This window comes from Haliotis asinina, chromosome 4 (genome assembly GCF_037392515.1).
Source record: "Haliotis asinina isolate JCU_RB_2024 chromosome 4, JCU_Hal_asi_v2, whole genome shotgun sequence".
Lineage (NCBI taxonomy): Eukaryota > Metazoa > Mollusca > Gastropoda > Lepetellida > Haliotidae > Haliotis > Haliotis asinina.
In genome coordinates, this window is record NC_090283.1 from 2672709 (window position 1) to 2694320 (window position 21612).

At 39.3% G+C, this 21612-nt stretch overlaps 2 protein-coding genes across 4 annotated transcripts in view; both read right to left on the reverse strand.

Moving 5' to 3' along the window:
- Positions 1-21612, reverse strand: part of LOC137280865 (uncharacterized) — a 72307-nt gene that overhangs the window by 49553 nt on the left and 1142 nt on the right. The window lies entirely within an intron of this gene.
- Positions 4876-8263, reverse strand: LOC137282141 (uncharacterized). Its single transcript, XM_067813868.1, has 2 exons — positions 7726-8263; positions 4876-6683 (listed from the first exon to the last, which is right to left on the reverse strand). The coding sequence occupies exons 1-2, from the start codon at positions 8261-8263 to the stop codon at positions 4876-4878; spliced, it is 2346 nt and encodes a 781-aa protein (XP_067669969.1).

Consider the following 21612-nt stretch of genomic DNA (forward strand, 5'->3'; position numbering starts at 1 on the left):
CCTGACTCTGAGGGTGCGGGTTCGAATCCCGGATGGGACTCAACCGAAAAAAAGTACTAGAATTTGTACTTTACTAAGAAAGTGAAATCCCAAATATGATGTTGCATGAAGAAAATAACCTCATCATCTATATAAGTGGTACTGTAACACCAAGTCAGTCAGTCTAGCAGAAGCTATCAAACAGTGCACACGCTTTCAAACCAGGCTCCCATTTTCTGCGATCATTATGTCGTGCAATGACCCATCAACCCCTTTCAAATCCAGCTCTATCAGTGAGCTGGACATATTTACCCAACCCTCCTTCACGACTGGAATAGATAAAATGTACTTTTTGGAAATGAGACCGACTTCTCAAATCACCACAGATACCAGCCCTGTTGAATTCAGCATTAGTGGTCAGAATGTGGATTATACCGACTTGAAACGAACCACCCTGCACGTCACTGCTAAAATTATGCAAGCAGACGGTTCACCTTTGGTAGACAATGAACAGGTTGCACCAGCAAATCAATGGCTACAATCTCTGTGGTCTCAAATAGACATCACCCTAAATGGAAAACTGGTGACCTAAACCACCCATCTGTACCCCTACAAAAGCTATTTGAAACTCCTGATGAGAACAGGGACGGCAGGAGAGGAAGTGTGCGGTACCAGCCAGCTCTTCTACAGAGATGATGACGATGTCAACAGTACCGATTCAATCACTGGGGGCAATCATGGCCTTCTCATCAGAGGTGATCATACAGGGCTCAGCAGGTCCATGGACATGTGTGGACCTCTGTACGACGATGTCATGGAATGTGACAAGTTCCTGATCAATGGAGTGGATATGCAAATTAAACTCTATCCTAGTAAACCCGAGTTTAATATCATGAGTAATGTGGCCAATAAGAAATTCAAAATTATACTGGAAGATGTCTATCTCCGACTGTGTAAGATACGACCCACAGCTTCCGTTGTCACAGGACATGCTAACATCTTGGCGACAGAGAATGCAGTGTACCCCTACATCAAAACAGATCTCCGGGTAGCCTCTATCCCTCAAGGACAACTCGCTTTCACTTGGGACCAAATCTTTCAGAACTGCTGTCCAAACAAAGTGATCATAGGTCTCCTATCCTCTAAGGCACTGAATGGGGATTATGAACAGAACCCCTTCAACTTTCAACTCTTTGACATCGCCACCCTGGGACTGTATGTGAATGGAGAATCTCTCCCAGCCCAACCGCTACAAATCACAGACGGACACACCATACCATGTGTTCTCTCATAAAGAAGTTGATATCCATAAAAATCTTCATTCTTATGTATTTTCACTTCTAAATGACATTCAAAGACTTGACACCATACCAGGTTTCAAAGGTCTGTTTGACCCCAGACACCCTTCTTCAGCTCCCAACATCAAAAGAAACATGTTCAGTAAGGGGTATTCCCTATTCCAGTTCACCCTGGAACCCTACTATGGAAGAGAATTTTTGGATCAGATCAAACGCGGCAACATACGTCTACAACTTCAGTTCAGTAAAGCCCTGCCGGAAACAGTGAGCTGTATCGTGTATGCAGAAGAACCCCAACTGTTGAAAGTGGATCGGGCCCGCAACATTCTCATAGAATCATCGCAAAGATTCCTACTAAAACATGTCCATGACGCTCTGTTTCCTCTTCAGGGAGTATAATGTAACCTGATACCTGTCCAGTCATTAGTATAGTGATATTGTAGTAACCAATAACACACACAAAAAAAAAATTGCGCTAGCCCACACAAGTCCCCTATTGGAGAAAGACGGTTGGGAGGTATGGCATTGTGTTCTGTTGTTATCAAACAAACCAACAAGATATATAATTTCAATTGTTTAATAGCTCCGTTCACATCAGTAGTACTATAGTTTAGGAGCAAACCATAGTCTACTTTACAATCTCAAGTTACAATGTAATCCATTTAAAGGACTTCTTCCTCTGTTGAATTGGTATTCCAGGAGGTGGAGAGGTCACTTTAGGTGGTTTGGAATTCATTTCCACTTCCAGCCGTTGTCTGTTACCTACAAGTCCTTGAGGCACATGTATCTCTTTTAACGCCTGGTAAAATTCAGTCATTCCCTTGGGTTGAAAACGTTTATACAGATACTGCGAGTCTTTGAGTAAGTCTGCGATATGACTGCCTGGAATCACTCGACCCTTGTAGATGAGCACACCTTTCTCATCCCACGATAGTCTCTGTTCAGGGTCACTCTGAATATGTCTCAATAAAGCAGCACCTCTCTGTCTGTAAGGTTTGGGGAGCACACTCAAAATCAAACTGGTATCCAAGGCTTCATCTCCAGTGATGGTAGGATGACTCACATCTGAGGACGTATCCATTGCACCACCATCACCACTTATGCTCCCACCACCATTCACATCATGTTTCAGGAGGCGTTTATATTTATCCATGGGAACGAGTACTTGTTTTTGAATATGCTCCATTACAATGTCTTCAATAAAGGTCCAACCACCTTCAACACTAAACTAATGACAAACACACTTTTTGGCAGTAATTGTTTTTTTCTGTGCATCAGACACGGATTTATTACCAAGAAAACGGAGCACGTTTCTGTCAAATTATCCTTGGAGAGAGGAACATCTGAATGTAACAGATTATAAATGTTCTCCACCAAGGCTTTTAATTGTTCACCAGTCACACTTTGCAACACCAACTTTTTTGCACAGTGGATGTGGTCTCTTGCAAAAAACGTAAAAAATATCCGTTCTGCCTGAGTGTCTTAGACATAATGGTGTTTCAGTTCATCTGCACAGCTATTTATAGGCACAACACTCACAGGTGACTCACTGAATGAACATCACAAACAAAGTCACTGCTATTTATAGTCTCGGCACATATACAATGGGGTCTTCGCCTGGAAAAATTCTGGTTCTGAGTCTCAGCTTGTCTTCTGCACGTGGAGACATGTCCAGCACCAAATAGCCATAGGGTTGTTTCATAGCATCAGTGTATGCCTCCACCAGAATCCCAGCACGTCCAGGAAATAACTGTTTTCCAAGAGTCATCACCTGTGAAATATCCCGCACATTCTTGAATAAGACCAGGTACCACGTGTTCAGGGCTATGGTCCGTGCTGATTTGCCTTGACCATACAAATTCTGAGTAATAAAGATCACACTCAGGCATCGATGATGACAGCCTTGTGTAAATAACAGCTCCATGTCTTTAGAGCTCAACACTTGATGTAAGAGATAATCCAGGATAATGAGTCCATGTTGTCCCTCAGAGGAAAACTGCTCAATGTCTGCTTCCGTGGGTAATCCCTGTTGGAACACGAGGTTTGGCACAGTTCTTTCCATGTCATCAAACAGAGATTGATACACACCGTAACAGTACAGTATTTTCTGGGGTGGGTCCTTCACATACATGCCATTCACATGTTGTAACAGTCTATACACCCACCGAGTCTTGCCTGCTCATGTGGGCCCAGACACACAAATACTGGAGCAGGGTTCAAAAGGTGTTAAACTTTGAGTTTCCCACCAAGGTTTAGTCGGATCGATCACTGCTTCAGGACTCCAAGTAATGGCTGCCTTGGGTGTAGTGGGTTGAACTTCAGCCATGTCCTCCCTCTTCATTAACCAGTACCTCTTATTCTCAGAATCTAATTTGTGAACTTTGAATAGATGTAAGGGAAGTCTCAATAGATGTCGAGCAGAACAACCAGGTACAGGACAGTCTTTTCATACCCTACCCATCTTATGGAATATACGTTCCTGTATGAAACTAATCCTATCTATAGTGTGGCTCCCTATGGCTGCCAAATGGCTGCCTGTGGCTCCCAAGTGGCTCCCAAGTGGGTGCCATGTGGCTCCCAAGTGGCTCCCAAGTGGCTGCCAAGTGGCTCCCTGTGGCTCCCAAAATGGCTCCCTGTGGCTCCCAAAATGGCTGCCAAGTGGCTCCCTGTGGCTCCCAAAATGGCTGACTGTGGCTCCCAAGTGGCTGCCAAGTGGCTCCCTGTGGCTCTCAAAATGGCTCTCAAAATGGCTCCCTGTGGCTCCCAAGTGGCTCCCAAAATGGTTGCCAAATGGCTCCCTGTGGCTCCCTATGACACTGACACAGTAGAAATGTCCCTGGCAAGTACGAACCTCAATACCCATAAGGCACAGTATCTAAGTCTTTTTGAATAACACGTTTAGTGTAGACCATTCTATAACGTTTGGTTTCTTTTCTATTGAATACTTTGGCCGAATATTTGTCTCTAGTAATTTTGGAGGAGTTGGTCACTTCAATGACTTTCTCCATTTTTTCTTCCAAGCCCAACATGTCTTTCTTGTGAAAAAGTACTGTGTCTTTGACAGAGTCAAAATTGATCAATTGAGAGTTGGTATAATTCAAAGTAAATCCTCTCACTTTGCAAGTTTCTTTGCCAGATTTTGTTTTGTAGGCATAATTTTTTGGCCCTCCTGAACAAAAAATGGCAATGGGGTCTCCTTCTAATTCATCGGTGAGTTCCCCTAAATAGTCCCCAAAGGGTGGATTCACATCACCAGGGGCAGAGACAGAAATGACTGAGTCTGTATCATAGTACAACACACGTTCTTGTAGCATGTCCAACACGCTATACAATTTTAGCCTTGCATAACAGGTGGTAAATGTCCCAATAAAGATATTGGTGACATCACTGTCTGGAATGAATTCAGTGTCGTGAGTCCACTGAAACTGGGCTACATGATTGTTCAGAATGTGAAAATCGTGTAGGGTCTTTTTGGGGTCAGCCAAAAGTTGATACAGTTCTTCTAGTTTAGAACTATGAACAAATTTGGTCTGTTTCATATTGGGTCTCTGGGCATATTTACCCCAGAATGAATTTAACATCAATTTTGAAAGAGCTCTCAGGCCAGGGTTTTTTCAATTTTGTCAGTTTCTAGCTGAATACCTTCATTGGACAAATAATTGTCCACATATTTCGGTTTGTCCTCATCTGACTGACACCATGCTGGCCATCCCGAAGACTGTTTCTTTATCTTTAAGAAGGTGTTGATGTAACTCGCAAACAAACCAACTGAGTGTGTGGTTTTGTCATACCGGGTGCTTTCCTCCCAATGATAGACCTCATACACTTTCAGAATTTTGTACCCCTTTTCAAGAGCTTTGAGTAGCTCTGGAAGGCACCATATCCCAATGAAGCAACGCTCTTCATTGGTGTGTTGACATGGTTTTTGTTGTTCTGTTTCAGCGCAAGTGTGACACAAAGCAAATTTGAGTTTCCCTTGAGACTTCAACGGTAGAACAGGATGATACAGCCCACGTGGGGATAGGATCTTGACTTTGGCAATCCCACAATACTGATCCAAGGATTTGAAATTTCTGGTAATGATTTGAGGGTGACCCACGGGATACTGACCATACTTGTTCACCCAAGGGTACAAGAAGGTGAAATCCATGTACAGAATATTTTCCTTCTCCTTGGCCTCGTAAAACAGTTTGGAAGCATTGGTACGTCCACCGAAAAATGAATCTCTGGGATCTAATCGTTCCTGAAGATCTAAGGTAGACACAAACGTTTTCAGTTCAGCCTTAGGTTTCAGTTCTTGCCTGAACTCATGCTCCCAGAGGGTCACTAACTCGTAACCCTTCTCTTTGATGGCTGCATTTCTTTTCATGGTTAATGCATACTCACTGACCGACTGCTTGGTGTGAGGCAGTACTGTTTTATCACGGTCGTGAGGATAGCATGTAGGACATCCATGATAGAGAAAGCCATCAAACTGATAGACAGTGTTGCTGTCACGACAGTACCCATCCACCTTATACTTGGTCCCTGGGATCAAATATTCCCCTTCATTCAAAGCATGTTGAATGTGTCTGTCATGGGAGTGGATCAACCATTCCAGCCATTGTATGGAGATGAGACTGTATTGACCCTTGGTGTATCCATCTCCAGGGACCTTCGCAATGGGACTAGGAAGGGTTTCTTCCTTGTGAATCACAGCCCCTGCCTCTTGTACTGCTTGAAGGGTTAGCCAGGACCCAGGTTTGACTTCCACCCATTGCTGTCCTTTTACCTCTTTCACATGCCACAGTAATTTCACATGGCTGTGCTTGGTCAAAAACTTGTGTTTGAATACCCCATGGCAGACACTGGCAATGGTAATGTAATCTGTAGGATCAATGCCCGGTTCTTTCTTCTCACTGATTTGCTGAGTTTTTGGGTCCTTGACAAGATATGTCTTTGTAGTGACAGACAATAATAACTGTCGGAACGTCATGAGAGCTTCTCTCAAGATCTGGACATCTGACCGACAATAGTCTTCCATCTCTTGAGCAAAGTCAAACATTTTGTCCTTTTGTTCTGTGTGCCATTGTAGGAAGTCACTCATACCCTTGGTGGACAAACTGTTCACTCCATAGAAAGAAGCATCAGGATAAGGTCCAACATACCGTTGATTGGCGTGGGTATTAAAATAATGTGGGAAATAGCCTTTCTTCAACTCTTCCAGATGGAACATCTTGGGAAGGCTGGCCAATTTGGTATTGAAATAGGACAAACTGTCCAACAGTCGAATGTTCAAGCCCCGAGGGACATGCATGGACATGAGTTTGGACCCATTGTACACAATGTTGTCATGTAGGATGCTATTTTGGATCAGATAGTCCAAACTAAAATAACCATCGTAACCCTTGAAATTGTGGGCAAACACTGAAAGGTTTTTGTGAGCTTTCGTGAAAAGCCATTGACAGAATAGTGCTCCTGTGTATGGGCCTTTGAACTTGACTTCTCAATGACCACAAGTGTCTGGACATGGGGGCATCTTGAAACATTTGAATTGCTTGTGCCATTTAGAACAATGATCGCAACGAGATCCACAACTCGTACATTTTGCATTCGATGTGACAGGTTCATCCTTGCACACATCACAGACAGACTGGGCGATGACAAAGTTAGGTTTGTGTTCCTGACGCCCACACCACGACTGATGACAATTATCACATGGGGTATGGTGAGAGCAATCATCATCAGGTCCACACTGTGAACAAGGGGGAGGTAGATAACCTTCTGCACAGGTAGACACCTCATCTTGTGAGCACTCAAAATCAAACATGATAAACTTTTTGACTTCCTGTTTGTCATTCACAGCTAGGGGTGTATGATAGCAATAATGATCCATGGGCACCCTCTTACCACAGGGTTGACACATGTAAGTGTCACAGTCGTGCTGACCATCTTTGTTTTGCCAAATGTTTAGGACTTTAAAACACTGAGAACAGCGCCAGTAGGTCTCACATTCTGATGGGAGGTCACCCTTTTTGGATTTTTTGGGTTGTTTGTGAGTCACAAAACACTCTTCCGATCGACATTGCATGTTGCAGTCAGGACAAGTTTTTGCAGTATCATTGACCTTACAGGATTTTCTCTTGCAGACCCGACAATAATTTTCACATTCATGCTCGTGATTTTTGCTAAAAGGGGTGAGACAGTGGTCACAAAAATAACTTTGGCTGAAAAAGCCAGAAATGTTTGGGATAGCATGAAAATGGTTATCCACTAAATAGAGAAACACTTGTTTTCTGTCATCTTTAATTCCTTTGGTCATGAATTTTCCCCAGCGATGCACTGACCACCAAAATTTGGCATCCCAAGACAGCTTCCAATTTGGGAATATCTGTCAAATTGGCCATTCTTTCTTTGGACACACCTGCTTTATCACACATAGTTTTGGCAAAAAGGGTTTGTTGTGTACTTGTGGAAGCTTTCAAGTTGGTGTACAAGGCGGGCGGACATTTCTTGTGCTCCAGTGCCAAATGAGCCATATGAGTACTTTTCTTGTCCGTGGTAGACATGACTAGAAACCTGCACTCGCATTGATCTAAAGGATCAACTTGGAGGAGATCCTCCCATTCCACCTTAGACACTCGATGAACCTTTACCAAGCTCACAGCTAAAACTCTTGCCATGCACATGTTGTCTTTATTTTTTATTTCGACAATAGACAGTTTTTCTTTGACACTTTCTTCAACATTGGATATGTTGTGTCTGGCACCTCCTTTGGGCATATCAAGAAAACCAATATCAATATCGAAAGAATCGTCCAAGGCCAGATTGTTATGACTTTTTAATACATTTTCGATATGACTTAGAATCACGTCAGCATTTAGTTCCTCCAATGGTCGGAGTGGGATCACAATAGGGTATTGCAAAGTTTGATGATGAAGCACGACTCGAGCCAAATCTTCATCCTGTAGATTTCCCCTAGCTTGTCTTAACACATCGTCAAACATGGCATGTAAGTTGTCCTGTAAATCTTTTAAATTTTGTCCCTTCCATTGATCATTAAATCGTACATTGTACACTCTTTCCACAGCTGCATGTTTTGCAAAGGTTCGTTCCTTCCTAAGGTGAAATTCATAAGCAGGTTGGACCTCCCCTGAGTCATCCTTTCCAGCTCTTTGTTGCTGACTACCCAAATAGATATCGAATTCATTCAACCCCACTGGACTGGATAAATATGTGTTGTAATCAAGATCCCCTTGAAAGAGACTGACCTGAGTCAAGTTGTCCAATGACTTAGATAACTGAGACCCCCTATGTACACGTTTTTGGGATGGTCCTGGTACTGGAGAGCCTGATCGTTTCCTTGCATTTACAGCAACTTGTTGAGAGGTACTGGGATTGGTGAGTGAGGGACGTTTAGGGCAGGTCAACTTATACTGGCGAAGTGAGTGCATTTTCCTAAAAGTACTTCCACAAAAGGAGCATGGTAAACCCTTCTGTTTCTGATCATGGGTTTCGATTGGGTTCATGTCCTCCGTGGAGGGACTGCCATCAGAGCTGAGGTCATATGAAGAAGACATTTCCTCCATTTGTTCTTCTTCTACCAAGTGGTGTTCAGGTGATGTTATGGTTGTTGTTGTTGCTTGTGACTGCTCTTCTATCTGTCTACACAGCAGGCATATAGACCTCATATTTACTGACTCATCATGTGACAGACCATGTTCTTCTGCCCACTTAATCAAACTAGCATGATCATCAAAAGAATCTATTTTTCCATCTGAAATAAAACAAACATTTCACCCTGAACCATACTTTGCAGTATTGAGTCATATTAATACTTTTCATTTTGTGCTAACAATATCATTAAACAGCATGTCATTATTATATCCATATAGTCACTTTAAAGTAATACATCATTCATTCAGAAATATGAGTCGTTTTGATAGACCTGTTCGTTAACCGTTTTGAGCCCAAGCCGTTTTCGCACCGGTTTAACGGAGCTGGTTCCCAAGAGTAATTGACATAACTCTAGTTTACTAATGGATGCCCATGTGTTTCTTTGTCTGATCTTAGAAATGGAGGGAAACTGGCATGGCTTACACAATGGAATAGGTGTTATGGATTACATTCGAATGCATTATTCTTTATTCTGATGGACAATGTGTTTGGTGTGTACACTGTTCATGATTTTCATACTGATAACGGGACAGATCACGTATGTATGGTTACATTGTTATGATATTACCACGAACACACACCATATGTACTGATGAGGCATGACCGACGTCTACATTGACATATCACCACACATAGTATACATGATGTGTTGGCGAATAATGCGAGAGTGTGAACTGTAAATAGATGAAGTGATTTTTTTGTTATGGTGGCAAAACAAATGAAACAATGGGCCAGTATAATTTTGCTGTAAAACCACATCATAAATATGAATTGTGACTGATTTGTTAGGGTTTGTTAGGAAGAGAAATATCAACAACTATTTTTATTGTAGCTGACATAATAAAGTCAATATTTCATTATTTTTTTGTGTCTTTGTGTCCTTTGTGTGGTACAGCCGGATGTTTGCAAGGTGAATACTCTTTAGGATAGTACACTGGAGGGGTTGTTTGGTACAATTTCCAATGCCAGTATTCTCAACCTTAGGCCTAGGGGAACCTGAAAATAGTGGAATTTTCCAACACCAGTGGATGACCCCCTTACAGATGCAGATCATAGTGAGATGAAATATAGGCCAAATTGAGATGAAATGGCGGCCTTCAAAATACAGGTCAAACTGAGAGGAAACGGCAACCTTAAAACTATTGCAGGTCACAAAAAGAAAGTTCCAGAGTTTGGAAGGAGAAGTTCTTTGTCTGAATATTCCTAATATAAAACCCTGGTTCCCATTCCTTTACACATTTTCACCCAAGTTCATGCCTCGTTGCTGTAGTACACACAGAAATGGCTGAGGAATATCTTGAACTGTGAGTATTTCTCCTTTTTTATTCTATGTTATATTTTGTTTTAAATACAACATGTTTACTGACTGATTCCTTAACATGATGTGTGTGTACAAATGACAGCGCTAAAATATTTTATTTTTCAGTCAAGACAGATTGGGGGAAACCCCTACAACCCCACATTTCGATGACTACTGCTGGGACAGGAGTAAGTTTGCTATTTTCCTTCTTTTTTATATTCAGTTTAATTGCTGGTAAATGTCTGAGAAAGAAATTTTACTAATTCATTTTTGTTGTTATTTCAGTGATGAGAGCTTCTTTTGGGGGGCGGAGGAGGCCATATTGGCCTCTGCTGAGTAAGTAATGCTTTCATACTATTGTAATGCATGTTGAAAAATCTGAAGTAGTAATGGGAAAGTTAATTTCATTCCAAAGAATATTTTGTTTAACTATGAGGATTCCTGAGCATAATACCAGTGTAAAATGATGAAATCCATTTTTTTTCAGTCAAGACAAGACACAAACCTCCCCACAGTATTCAGACATTACAGGGGAGGAGATGGGGTGAGTTTTTTCTGCAGTCTTCACATATAAGTAGAGTATTCAGTTTAATTCATGGTAATGTTGTTAATCACAATCACAATAGTAATCATGTCATTTTTCTTTTGCAGTGATGACAGTGATGAGGAGATGGATGCCCCAGAGTAAGTTATGTGAATGGGTTCATAACATTGTAATAGATGTTATAGTGTGTGTGTGTGTGTGTGTGTGTGTGTGTGTGAGAGAGAGAGAGAGAGAGAGAGAGAGAGAGAGAGAAGGAATTTCAACCAATTTATGTGAATATTATTTGCATTACAGTGATGATGATGACTGTGTCATCACAGGGGTGTCCATGCCACCACCACCACCATTGACCAACTCCACTCCAGCACCATCTTCTTCTTCCTCCTCCCCGTAAGTATATATTATATTAAATTTATTATTATCCGAAGTAAATACATTCTCGTCATTTTTTTAAACATTGTTTTTATCCTTCTCATTACAGGCTCAAGGAATACTTCAAAAATCACATTGAGTGGCGGAGGGAGGAAATAAGAAGACAAATACTGACTCTTCAATATGTAGAGTCAGTCCTAGATATATCAGAAATTATCATGAATGATTATTAGGTTGTGTTTTTGTAGTGTGTTAGTTTTGTAGAGTTAGTTTTACATATTTGTACATATGGTTGTTAACTTTGTATATAATGTTATCTGTCTGTGTGTGTGTGTGAGAGAGAGTGATTACTTGTTCATATGTATGTTTGGTTTTTTTTTCTATGTTTGTTTTTGTGAATACTGTTAACTGGTATTCGGTGCTTGTAGATATTGTTGTGTTTGTATATAATATTACTTGCCTTGTACATATGTAAAAAATAAAGGAGCCCTAGGGTGGGCAAATGATTCATTCATTGTTGGGCTACAGTCATTCCTAACCTGTTTGTCCACATGAATGGGTTACTTGTCCCAACCCACCAAATCATCTCGACATGCTGGGATGTTGGATACCTATGTGGTGCTGGATACATTGGATATGTCATTAGCTATACCACATGATTTTTTTCATATTACAGACAAATGAATACAAATAACATTGTCTGATAGCTGGCATTCTACTGATTTCAGATCACTTTTCCTTTTGATAATCGGACAATAAACAAATATTTTAGAGGCAATTAAAGTGTCGAAATTCTGGGTCCAGGTTTGGATCAAGTGTGTTCATAATTACTGGAAAATCGCGGACCACTTTTTTCGTCGAAAATATCTTAATTTTTCCATAACTTTGCTGTTTTGGGGGTGTATTTATACAAAATTTGGCACAAAGGGTAATTTGATACCCCTGATTTCATTTCTGGCATCAGAACTCAGATACATGTAATGGATTAAGAGTTATTAAGCACAAAATTAAAAACACAGCGCATGCCCAAGTAACATGGACCATGACTCCAGGGGAAGCACACCATCTACAACTCTGGAATTCATACAAAGATGACTCCTAAATATCATTAAACAAAACAGCAAACACACTCATACTTTTTAAGCATTTTTATTCATCTGTTCATACTCTTGCTGTACCCCACCAATATAAACTTGATAAAAATATCAGTCATGCATTATTTTAACTGATATAAGTAGAAATTTCTTTGTCTACACAAAAATTAAATGCATCACACAAAATTGTGTCTCATAAGGGAATAACAATGTTCACGATATTGTCTGTTATTGCCTTTGTTACTTTCTTCACTGGACTGGACACTTTCCCTCATGCTTAAAACCTGCAGAGAAAGGGGGGTCATTTTGAAACCTTCCACCATCCATATGTCACAAAAAATGTATAAAATATATTTTAGTTTATGCCAGATTATATTTTGTTTATGTTTTGCTCTTACTCTCCAGCACAATAAGTATTTTATTCATGGAATTAATTGCAGCTTACCTCTGTTTGTAATCTTCATAATCATATGTAGATTGAAGTTGAAGATATTTCAGGTGGAAACACATTTTACCAGCAGAAGTTGGCCTGGGATGGCTAGTTGAAAAAATAAACTGACTGCTGTTGATAGACTGGTCATCCCTGAAGAGACATATAAACTGTCCTGGAATACCGAGGGGGTGAAGGAACTTCCATGGCCGTATGAAAGAGATGCTGGGGAGACCCAGATGATCTGACCTGAAACAATATTTATTATAAGTTTTGTTAACTTAAGTCAAAATATATTTTAAACTTCACATTTTCAAGCAGAGAAGCAAAGATCTTATGCATGAAATCTTAATTTAAGGTATTTTCTGTATGACAAAAAACAGATTTCACTAACACACATCAACACAAATATATATATATATATCTTCACTAATCAAAACTATTCCACACATGGTTATACATTTTTACTTTGCTACTAATTTCTCAATCCTGACACAGTATTATGAGTACATCGTATTATCATAATAAATACATCAGTCATTTTGCATTTTCATTATGCTGCATAATTTCATCAAGTCTTTTAGACTACATAATCTTGGATTTCACATGGAAAACAGAAAAATCAGCAGAATGTTATAAACATTCCAGAACGTATACTTACAAATTTAATTTAAAAAATCAACCAATAAACAAAAAATTTCTGGGCATATGAAATTACTAAATGCAGACAAAATCATCGTTAGCAATCCGTTTAGCTTCAGCGTGAGTGATGTCCATCGTTTGATTTTTTTTTTTTTTTTTTTTTTGGGGGGGGGAAGGGTTGATCGTCTGTCCATCGTATAAAAATCACATCAAATTATCGGAAATTCGAAACAACATTCAATTTTGTGAGATGATTACTGATGCTGGGGGGAAAGACAATAAAGCACAACTGTTACTTACAATAAAACACAACCGTTACATAATGGTGTGTCACCTGTCCATCATTAGAGTTTTTGTATATCACTGTGCCCATGATCCTACTAAACAGCAGACATTATCAAAACAACATGACCATGTCAGGGAACGCGTCAAATTTGCAAATAGACATCATAAGACAAGATTATACACCATTTCAGTCTAAAGGTGTATGCTGGGCTTTTGCAGGGGTTAAGATTACCGTGTGTATTTCTCTCGTACACAAAGCCGGAAATGGCGATCAGCTGTGCACACCTCCCCAGCTATCTACCGGTGATTCAGTTAAAACGTATCTCATAATACAACTGTATGAATTCTGATGCAATACTCGGCGAAATACGGTATCAAAGACAATTATTTTACGAATGGAAATACACCGTAACATTGTGCTTTTTTTGTTTAATGTTTTGATGTACACGTGTAAAATATTTTTAAACACAACTGAGGTTGAGCGGCAGCACTTTTGTCCACTGCCGGATCGTTTCATAGGCGTGGAACAATTTCACCTGTCACCGATGAGGTTTCGCGCGATCTCGATTTTTCAACTACGAAAACAGTTTGTTGACATGTTATCGTCCAGCGTCAATAAATATGATTTTTAGAGAAACAAAATATGCGTATGTATCCATTATCTATCAACTTTACTCGCTATGTATCATACTGTTTACAGACTGAACTGAAATCACTCTAAGATGAACCGTATATGGAACCGAGCTCACATTCTGGGTGGGAACTATTAGAAATGTTTCAGGGAGGGAAATATTACGTGTCGGATATTATAATTTTTATATATGCAGACCCATTTCAGTAGATGACGATCGTTCACTATTTACTGTGCAGTAACAGTTTGCAGAGACCCACGCTCTAATTTACGGCTGTTAGTGGGCTCCGGGGTGAAAGTGGCACGTTTTGAACGGCAGTAGTCTCATACTACGCGATCTCACGCCGTGTTACCCAATTTCAATATTCTTGATATATACATCAAAATAAAGGGGAAATGTTGCTCTTTTTGTAACACGATGAAGCAGATTGAAACCGGACTTAATTTGCAAATGGCGAGCACTTGAAAATGGGTGAAGTTTTGCACACAGGCCTACGCTCTGAGGCTGTTAGCGCATGGGTCAGGCCCAAGGGGTGAAAATATGGCACGTTTTGAACGGCACTAGTTTTATATTACGCGATCTCACGCCGTGTTACCCAATTTTAATATTGTTGATATATACATCAAATTAGAGCGGAAATGTTGCTCTTTATGTAACACGATGAAGCAGATTGAAATCGCACTTACCTTGAAAATGGCGAGCACTTGAAAATGGGGGAGTTTTTCAAACGTCAATTCCACACGGTTCCTCTTGATTCGTCGAAATAAAATAATAATAATAATAATAATAGATAAAATATACCACATGAAAGACCGTCTTCGGATCTTATGGTTCACCGATTTTCATGACATTTGAACTTAGAATGGCAGCACCACGGTGCTTTGAAAATACCCCGACGAAACTGGGCACTGTCATCAAACGGTCCACGGGACGGGACCTTTGACAGACTGCCAAAGCTGACATTCACCTCGCTGTCGCTAATTAACTAAACAAACAGCAAACACCATTTTTGGATATTATTTACTTTAATATGTTGTCTAAACATAACAGAAGAAATAATTGAAAAAGATTGAATAGTTTTTCTGTAGTATACGAATAAAGAAAATATTCCGGGGTAATTAGCCAAATCCAATCAATTAGTGGGAGCCAGTGGTATAGCTAATGTTATGGAAATCTGTGCTCCTGGATACATTGGATACTTCATGGAAATCTGTGATATTTCATACTCCTGGATCTGTGTGTGAATCTATTCATTCATGGAACTATACGTGCTGTTGAATACAATGGATATACCTGCCATGAGGTAAGTTGTTTCTCCCTTGTTTGTGTACACTTACCTTAATATTCTGTTGATGTATAGTTGAAAATATGTATCCACAAAGTATATAATCCAGTGAATGGCACACAGTCTATATAATCCAGTGAATGGCACACAGTCTATATAATCCAGTGAATGGCACACAGTCTATATAATCCAGTGAATGGCACACAGTCTATATAATCCCCCTTTGAATCTAAAAATAAATGGTGGGGGAATCCCATGTATGACATGAGTCATACCCTAAATATAGACATAAGCAGAGTCTAAAAATAAAATTGTGGGGAATCCCATGTACTGTCACAGGCTAAATATAGGAGTGACTCATACTCTACAAATAGACACACTAGGTGTCCAAATCCAAGATGGCGGATAAATTCTTCAAGTAGCAGGGATACAACAAATGTAGGCGAATATGGATACAGACGTTTATTGACATACAGGCTCTCACTGGTCCAAGTGAGTGTATGTTCTGACAGTCCTGCGAGAGTGTTGTGCTCATTGTACGTGCGCTTTCAGTTTTAGGAAGCGTAATTATTAATGGCCAGGAGGTTTAAAACAGTAATGATATATCTGTATAACTAATCAACGTTAATCTTCAACACTTGATATATATTTCACATCTCTGGGAATATTTTAGTCTCACTCTTTTTGGTCATTCATGTATTGCTATGCGAAATAAGTTAAAATTCCGCGTTAGGTATGATAGAAAGATTGCACGAATGTTCAGTTTCAGAAACATTTTAAATCCGTTTTTGTGTTTCTGCCTTGGGATTTAATGAAGATTGATTTTTTGAAAGTAATGTTTATTCGCAAACTCGAAAAACAAGTCTCATTTGTAATTATTGAACCCTTTTCAGAAATAAAAATGGAAACATAAGGTGAGCATCGGAACATATCTTTAACAACTGTTTTTCTCCTTTAGGTGTATCGAGCAGGTTTAAGTCAACATAAAAAAACGAAAAAGAAAACAAACAAAAAATGACACCCGAAATAAATAAATAAATAATAAATAAATAAATAAATAAATAAATAAATAAATAAATAAATAAATAAATAAATAAATAAATAAATAAATAAATAAATAAATAAATAAATAAATACAATTGAACATCCCCCCAATAAATAAATTAAAATAAGAAAAAAGCCGAAAAAAACAACCCAAAAACCAACAATAAAAAAAACCCCAAAAAAGAAAACAGGCCAAAAGAAAAAAAACAAACCAACCCCGCCACCCCTTCACCGCTCCCCTCTGTATGTGTATGTGTGTGTGTGAGTGAGTGAGTAATGTTTATCGTCACATCGACAATATTTCAGCCATATCGTGACGATAACATTTAATTCTGAAAAGAAATATATGCATAGTATAAAACCCCGTAAACGAAGGACAGTAAAACGCTAGAACATCACAGTTATGAGTATAATACCAGCTTGAAAAACTAAAACATTGTCATTAAAGAAGACGATACATTATAAAACACGGGCTATAGATCGCCAACAACCGAAGGTAGATCACCATACTAGGGACCATGGGGAGTTAAGTACCTTTGCTCCCTGCATGGACCCTTGCTAGATTTACATCATGCCTTCAGCTGCTGGCGAGTGAACGAAATGCTAGCCAAATTTAAAATGACAACTTGAGGAATACTACGATTAAAAACCTGGTAGACTTAAATTTACATCAAACGTTTTGGGACTTACGTCCCCTCTCAGGAGTGTGTGTGTGTGTGTGTGTGTGTATGTGTGTGTGTATGTGTGTGTGTGTGTGTGTGTGCGTGCGAGCGTGTGCGTGCATGTATGGAGAGAGAGAGGAGAGAGGCAGACAGGCATATTTATTCAGTAATGTGGGGATAACGGCCTATAATACAATTGACACATACAATACTTTACAATGAAACGTGTTAGTTTCAAAAGTAGTGCTTAAGTAGGTGTTTCAAAAACAGAGCAACTGATTTAATAAGGTGTGGATCTTTAGACTGTACGTAGTACATTTATCATGCTTTGTTCACATTGAGACATGGCATTCACCTGCGGCAAGTACTTTTTGGCGAATTTCATTACATGTTGTACATTGCATGAAAACATGATACTCATCTTCAATCGTTCCAAGAATACAAATTGTACAAATACACCTGGTTATACAATTGTCTTTATTTCTCCTGAAAGACGCAATTTTAAAATTATGTAGGGATATTCTAAATGTACAAACTACTCTCAGGAGACTTATCATTCAGCTGCAAAATATACCTTTCAGGCTCCAGAATTACTTTCAGCTTAGAGTAGTGTGGTAGATAATGCGAGCTACAAAAAGAATCATGCCAAGTTTGTTTGTGCATATCAGTTAATCTTTCTCCTAACTGCCGAATAATCATACCTGCATCACCAACAGTTTGTGTTATCCACACAAATGAAAAACCTCATCTACACAATATAGTTCTAATGTTGGACACCCAATTACATTTTCCATTTTCATCTATTTTTTTCGTAGTACATAACATTGATATGGATACCGATTTACTTTCATTTGCAACAACTTAATCCAATACTTAATAAATCGTACTTGAGTTAGTATGAGCATTTCACATCTACCAGTCTCACCAAGCATAGCATTGTTAGATGCAAACTTTCCCACTCTTAAGTATTGCTTAAAATATGTAGTTTGCACTTGCTCTATTACACTTTCACTTGCGTATAATAAAACAGGAGCAATTTTCTTATCAAATATTTCACAGGCTGTAGTGAATGAGATATATCTGTTCTTACTAAATAAATGAAATACAGAAGCCATTGCTTTAGAGTATTACAAGCGCTTGACCAAGAGAGCCTTGAGGAGAATATCAACCCTAAGTACTTATAATATGTGACACTTTTTAGTTGTTTACCCCCAAAGTACCATTTCTCGTTTCTCCGTCATGTACCACCGTTTTTTAATACTGTTATATCTGGGTTTTTTTCTGTATTCACTTCAAGAGTCCATTTTTTCACAAACATCATCTAATACATTCAATTGTCTTTGCAAACCTGCTACAGTAAATGAAAACAGTGTAACATCATCTGCAAACAATAGCATCATTATGTCTTTTATATCTTGGCTTATGAATATTTCATGATTGCATTTCTTATACATTTCAATTACAAGTTCATTTATAAAAAAAATATGAATAGCACAGGGCTTAAAACACAACCATGAAGTTTCAAACTGTTGCGTGATGCCATCTTCAGATTTTACACAAGCTTTAACTGATGAATACATACTCTTCAATATGTTAAACATTTTGCCATGGCAACCTTTAAGAGGGTAAGATTCTTTATGGATAACAACTTCTTTATTGCATATGATGCGACGTTTCGGTATGGATCCTTATACCGTTGTCAAGCAAGAGTGGAGTAATACATCACAGAACAGACTTATATACATGGACAGGGATAAAGTAATAACAACAGGTAGGTATGAATCAAAGGTGGGGGATTAACAACAACAATGGGTGGTAGTAATGATGAGACAATAAGAGGAAGCCAATAGTGGCTGTAGCTGTGACAAAGTATACATGGCTGATAGGGTAGTTAGTAATGGTAGCTGGTGAGCTCTAAGCTGTTATTTTTATGAGTTCATTGTAAACACTTTACCAATAACATTTAGCAACGAGACCCCTCTGTAATTATTCGGATTTGATCTGCTTCCAGATTAAATAGAGGGACAACCATTCCAATATTCCACACCTCGGGAAAGTGACCTGTATCTAACATCTTATTAAACAGTAAGTGCAGGTATTTAGTAACAGTTGTAGTGTCGGCTAACTTAAGAAATTCTGTTGGAATACCATCTTCGCCAGGAGTTTCGTTGCAGCATACCAATACTATCTTCAATTTCTTTTACTGTGATTTGACCTGTTAATAGTTCATCAGTAAGGGTCAAGTTATTACAATTGTCACAGGAATGAGAATGTAAGAAATCAGATACAGTTTCATCAAAAACATTGGTCCCACTGCCTGGCTCAGGACAAAGTAATGATGTGAAGTACGATAATCAGATATCTGGAGAAATGCCACTTTGTATTCTCCTACCACATCAGGGATTTCAAAGACTTCCAAAAGGATTTACAGTCTCCCTACCTTGCTGCAATGCATATATCATCCGCAGTTTTCTTATCGTAATTATCATTTTTAAGTTGACAGCACCTCTTAAATTCTTTGCTGATAAGTATTTATTTAAATTTAACTGACACTTAAATTTACGGAAGATAGATAATGCTTTCTGCTTAGCGTTTTTTTAATACGACAGTCCTGATCAAACCACGGCGGCTGTTCTCTTTGTTTATTTAGGCTGGTATTGAACAATGACCTAGTTGGGGAACAATATATGAAAATATCACCCATCTTCTTCGCAGCCTGGTTAATATCGACATCTAGTAATGTTACAAAATTGTCAAATATACTTGACTGGATGGTTTGCATGAGGCAGTTATTGTATTCTGTGACAAAGGCGTCAGGGAGTCTGTATCTCGGTACACGGGTTAGAACAGGAGCATCTGTACACGCAGAAACATCAGAATCTAGACCCGAAAATAGGCTGGATAAGACGACAACAATCGGCGTATGGTCCGACTCAGTGCGCTCAGAAATCTTGCAAGTAACCGAACATCTCAGTGGACAGAATACAACAGTCCACAACACTTGTACCCATATCGGAAATGTATGTATACAAACGAGAAGCAGTTGGGTTGCAACGCCCCTTTGCAATGGGTATACCAAACAGTTTACACAGTTCAAGCAAGCATCTGCCATATTTATTTGACTGTAATATCATCTTCTGAGTTTCGAGGTTTTTCAAAACTGTCCGTGTTATATGTGTCACCAAATAGAAGGTATTCACTGCTATCGTCAGTAATAAAGTCAGGATCTGGCCCAGTTCTCGCATTTAGGTCACCGCATAAAACAAATTTGATGGAATCCCCGTAATCACGCTTAATATGCAACAGTTTGTTTTGCAGACGGTTGGCACCATTCTCTTCAGATTTGTCATACGCAGGAGATTTTTCCGGATGTATGCATGTGAATACAAGAAATATATTTTCACTAGTCTGGGGAAACCGATTATTAACTACCGTCAGTATAATAATATTATCCCAGTGTGCATATACCCTTTCTAAAGCATTTTCAATGCCTTGGCGGATCATCACACACATGCCACCAGACGGCCTACCTCTAGCCTACTGTCGTTTTGCGTTACAGTAGTGAAGTACAAACCCGGTAAATGCTTCCCCTGGTGCAGTTGACCTTTCAGTGCACATGGTTTCAGGAAAACAGAAAATTGTATTTTAGGCAATAAACCACACACATTCCAAGCACATAGAGAAACGTTATCAACATCATGAACACGTTTTGATTTTTGTGAGTTCGCAACTGGACCGCTGTCCTATGTGGTAAGGGTGTGTACATCCTGGTCAGCAGGGGACCTTGCAGCTGCTGCATCACCTTGCCCGTCCCTGCTGTAGTTGTCTGGGGGTCTTTTGTTGGGTTTCCAGTTTCGGCGTTGACCTGTTTGGAACAGCGACTCGCTCTCTTCATCATAAATGAACACTTTCCCCTCAAATATAAGTTTGTCGTAGCTCCTGAAAGAAATCTTGTTCTCTTCTCTGGCTTTCTTCATGAACGGAACAAGACATGACCTTAACCATCTACTCTCTCAGTGTAATCGTCAGAGACTCGGTGCTCTCTATCCTCCTTTAAACAGTCCCTCTCAGATTTAAGAATGGTTGACTTGTCCTTATAGTTGGCAAATTTCACAATAATAGGACGGGTGCCAGTCTTTGAAGGAATGCGATGAGTTCTTTGTATTGGCATGTCCTCAGCTGGCTTTATGTTAAGTTTGTCTTTAATAAAGGTTCTCACTCTGGATTCACTTGCATCCCAAGGTTCACCTTTTGAATCAAGGACTTCGTGAAACAAAATATTATTTCGCCTGGATTGAGTCTCAGTTTTGTCCGTTTTTACTTCTAAATACGAAATCCTTTTTTTAGTTCACTATTTTCATCTGTCAGTGCTGATAGTTTGTTTTCGTA